The sequence below is a fragment of the Silene latifolia genome, chromosome 11 (genome assembly GCF_048544455.1).
Source record: "Silene latifolia isolate original U9 population chromosome 11, ASM4854445v1, whole genome shotgun sequence".
Taxonomy (NCBI): Eukaryota; Viridiplantae; Streptophyta; class Magnoliopsida; order Caryophyllales; family Caryophyllaceae; genus Silene; species Silene latifolia.
The window spans coordinates 178,772,107-178,776,316 of NC_133536.1; the positions used below are offsets into that span (position 1 = coordinate 178,772,107).

General features: G+C 38.9%; 1 protein-coding gene across 1 annotated transcript; it reads right to left on the reverse strand.

The window, feature by feature from the left end:
* Positions 1 to 3,044: 3,044 nt before the first annotated feature.
* Positions 3,045 to 3,829, reverse strand: LOC141614414 (uncharacterized). Its single transcript, XM_074433161.1, has 2 exons — positions 3,364 to 3,829; positions 3,045 to 3,166 (listed from the first exon to the last, which is right to left on the reverse strand). Exons 1-2 carry the CDS (start codon positions 3,827 to 3,829, stop codon positions 3,045 to 3,047), a joined length of 588 nt encoding a protein of 195 aa, XP_074289262.1.
* Positions 3,830 to 4,210: the final 381 nt, after the last annotated feature.

The following is a 4,210-nucleotide window of genomic DNA, read 5'->3' on the forward strand; positions in this document are numbered from 1 at the left end:
ATGGAAGCATTTAAACATGATACGATGTTTAAAATGAGAAATTACACGGATTTGTGCGACAAATATAAAAACCAACATGGACCCGTATATGGTCTTGTGGACCGTGTAAAATAAGTGTAATGGATGATTACTTACATAATCATTTTACCTTATTTTGTATACTACCATAATATATGTCTTATACTACATTTTGCATGTGATGTAAGATAAAAATATAAAACAAAAATTGTCCACTTGATGACACTCCACCCGCCACTTCCATTTCCCATTCTACACTCCATATATTTGTTCACTTCTCCACTCTACCTCTTACACAATTCATTATATACTTTGCATGTGAACAAAACTTCATCTATCTCTCTACAAATTCTCTAGTATACATTATTACTAAGAAAAGTTAGTAATATTACTAGTATTATTTTCAAGGGTACATATTAATAAGTTACTAGTTCTTACTTATTAATATTATTTGGGTTGTTCTTGGGTGCTACTTGGAGGAGACTTTCTAATTGAAGGTTATACAAGGAGGATCATCCACATATATTTAGCTCAAGAACAAATTAGTAAGGAGAACTAATTTGTGCCCATTTTACCTTATAATCAATGTAAGGAAATTGTTTTTCCTTATACTTTGTTTTTTATGCTTTCATATTAGCATGCATGTTACATAGATCACATAAATAACTATTTATGAGATAAATTTATTTTATTAGAGAGTCTAATATGGATCTATGATCTTTCAGGATGTTGTTATAAATTGGTTCCCTTAGTTACTAGCTTGGCTTTTAACTCTGTTTTTATCCAAATTTATCTTAGCCCTTCCTGCCCATACCTCACATATCCATATTTACCTCGGCATGTGTCATGGTCATTTGTTTGGTTGGAATGCATATGTACGGTTGTAGAGATTATTTTCACATTAGATTGCAGGCATGTTCTTATGGGTCGTAGTTAGGTGAGAGTCTTTACAAAATTACTTCTTTCTATCTCTACATATATTCACCTGTGCTTATGTGTGAAATGAGCGACCCGTGAGAGTCCATAATAATAAGTCTCTATAGTTGACGGTTCAGCAGTTTTTGACGACTACATAACTCGTTTACAAGATTCATATCGCTAATTGATTGTTAGTTACTCCATTAAATCGGTTTAGGCTATTCGGTTTGCATTTCGCTCTGAGATTGAACTCGTTCCATTAGATCCTAGGATCGAGTCTAGTTCTTGTTTGGGGACAAGCAAGGGTTTGGTTTAGGGAAGTTTGATGCGTGTCCTTAATATGATGTTTTACACCCTATTTTACACGCATTTCAGAGCTCATTTGTGTAGTTTATGCTACTATTTCCCTATTTCCGTCTACTTTCGTGTTTTTGTATAATATTGCAGAAATGTGAAGAATCCAGCGGAAATCGAGCCGAATCCGTCCCCGAGTACTTGGCGTATTATTTGACATGAAGTATTTACTCAAGAAATGAACTTGGTGCGCATTTCAAGGCCTGGAAATAGATTTATGGAGAATTTAGAAGCGGACTACCAGCTACAGTGGTCTATAGACTGACCTACATGGTCTATAGACTGTCAGAATGCTGAACATAAGTCTGCAGGAAAGAGGAGTGGTCGATCGACTGATGCCATTGGTCGGTCGACCAAAGCACGATTGTCAGAAGCTTCTGTGCAGCGCACCTCAGTCGATCGACCGGTCCCAGTGGTCGATCGACCACACCGTAATTCTGACGCAAACTTGGAAAACGAGAAAGCCCAATGTAATTAGGTTTTAGAAATAAGTTACGTAAGACTTCTATATAACGTAACCTGATGTTTTCAGAACATCATCAGTTTTATCATAGGGAATTAATTAGGGTTCATCACAAAGGTTGAACTTTTAATTAGTTTAGTTTAATTCTCCGTCAATAAAGTTTACTTTCCGCACTTGGTTTTGATCTTTCCTTTACAATTCTCCTTACGGTATTTCTCTGTTCCATTATTCAGTTTTGTTGCTCTAATTCTTCCGTAGTTAGAATTGCTAGTTTAGATTTCCCAAAGCCAAATTATCGTTTCATGATAGTTGTTTGTTTAGTTAATTTAATTATGAATTCGTTTGCTTTATTAGTAAATTTTATTGCTGTTACCATCATCGTCATGAGTAGCTAAACCCTTTATGCTAAGATGTAGGGAATATATAGGTTAGACGGTTTCGACTTTGGTGACCTGCTGTCGGGCTCTGGTCGATCGACTGACCTACACGGTCGATCGACCAGAGCGTGTTAGATTTGATTCGACTTAATTAACTTAATTGCTAAATTTGACGAATCGAGTGCACGCGACTAGTTGAATGCTTAGGAATTGACCGACCCGATAAGATCGAAAGATATGGGAGGGAAATAGACTACCTAATTAAGACGACTAAATTAATAGATCGAGAGATAAGTTAATTTAGATTTTGAGTTTCATTAATCAAGAACGAAAGTTAGTATTAGTGAGATTAGGGACCCGTAGCTTAGGCCGAAAGGTTGCTACCTCTTAAATTGGACCGAGAGGACTTTTTATTTTCCCGTCTAACATGCTTAAGACAGTTTACCTAGAGTTGCCGCCGTCAAAACTACAGTGAACCGACCATCTTAGCATCCTTTTAATATTTGATTTCATCTACTGCTCATTTATTTACTTTGATTTAGTTTTTGTTCTTTAGTTATAGAATTATTCAAAACAAACCCCCATTTGTTACTTTAGATTGAGATTAGACAACTAATAATTGCATCGCCTCTCTGTGGTTCGACCCTGACTGCCACTAACTATAGTAGTAGTTGGGATTATATATTTATCTTTGGTACTCTACGACGGTATCAGTTGCCCTGCATCAACAGCCTTTTTAATTAAATATGAGAAAGCGTCAGCACAAAGGAGGAAAATATAGGGCGATATGGGGTCCCCTTGACGCAACCCTTTACTCGGTCTAACCTACCCCGACACCTTCTCATTAATGATAAATGAGTGAGCAACCGTTGTAACACAATTCATCACCCACTCTACTCTAGCGTACACGTTACTCATATCAAAGTAACTGTCTCGTGTCTTCCTTCACGACTCCGCTTCATGGCATGAAATATCTCAAAGGCCACAAGAGCATTGTCAGTAATAAGTCTTCCGGGTGTGAAGACACTTTGATTCTCTGAGATAAACCCATTCAATAAAGGTTTCAAGCGGTTTGCCAGAGTTTTCGAAATAAGCTTATATACCACATTGCATAGGCTGATGGGGCGATATTCCGTGATCTTCCTTGGCGAGTCACATTTGGGGATTAATACTACATTTGTCATATTAACTCGATCAATATCCCCTCTCCCTTCCCAACAATTTCGAACAAACCTGCATAAATCCGAGCCAACAATGTCCCAATAGCGCTGATAGAATAAGACGTGCATCCCATAAGGGCCTGGTGCTTTATTCGGATGCATACCAATAAGAGCCGCCTTGACTCCTCGTCCCGCAAGGGGCTGTCCAAAACCAAATTCATCTCATCTGATACTACCACTGCGATGCTGCCCAGCATATGCTCGAAGCAAGACGGGTTACTAAAGCAAAAGAGCTGGCTGAAATATTCCTCAACGACATTCAATATCTCATCTTCACCCGTGCGCCAGTGACCCCCATTATCCTCAATTCCCGCGATATCATTTCGCTTATTCCTTTGTTTAGCCTTATGGTGAAAATAGTTCGTGTTCTTATCTCTATCTCGTAATTCACATTTACGAGCTCGTGTATACCAATATGTTTCAACCTGCCTCCTTAAATCATCCAGTTCCTTTACAATGTCCCTACACCGAGCCAACATATCCGCCGATGGAGGTTGTCACTGCCAGAACACCAACTCAGCTTCTCTCCCCCTTAATCTTTATTTAACATCCCCAAACCGCTGGCTTACCCATTCTACCAGCTTCACTGAACACATCTTCACCTTTCCAGGAACATCCTCACCTACCTCCTCTTCTCACGCCTCCTTCACCACCCCTTTACACTGTTCATCAGCCACCCAGAAAGGCTCGAATTTTAAGCTCCTTCTCCCAGCACCACGACGCTGCCCTTCCTCTTCCTTAATGATTATCGCTGAATGGTCTGAAGAGTAGATAGGGAAATGTTGGACAAATTCCCTAGGGAAAATATAACTCCACTCCGTTGTAGCAACAGCTCTATCGAGTCTTTCTCGAACCATCGT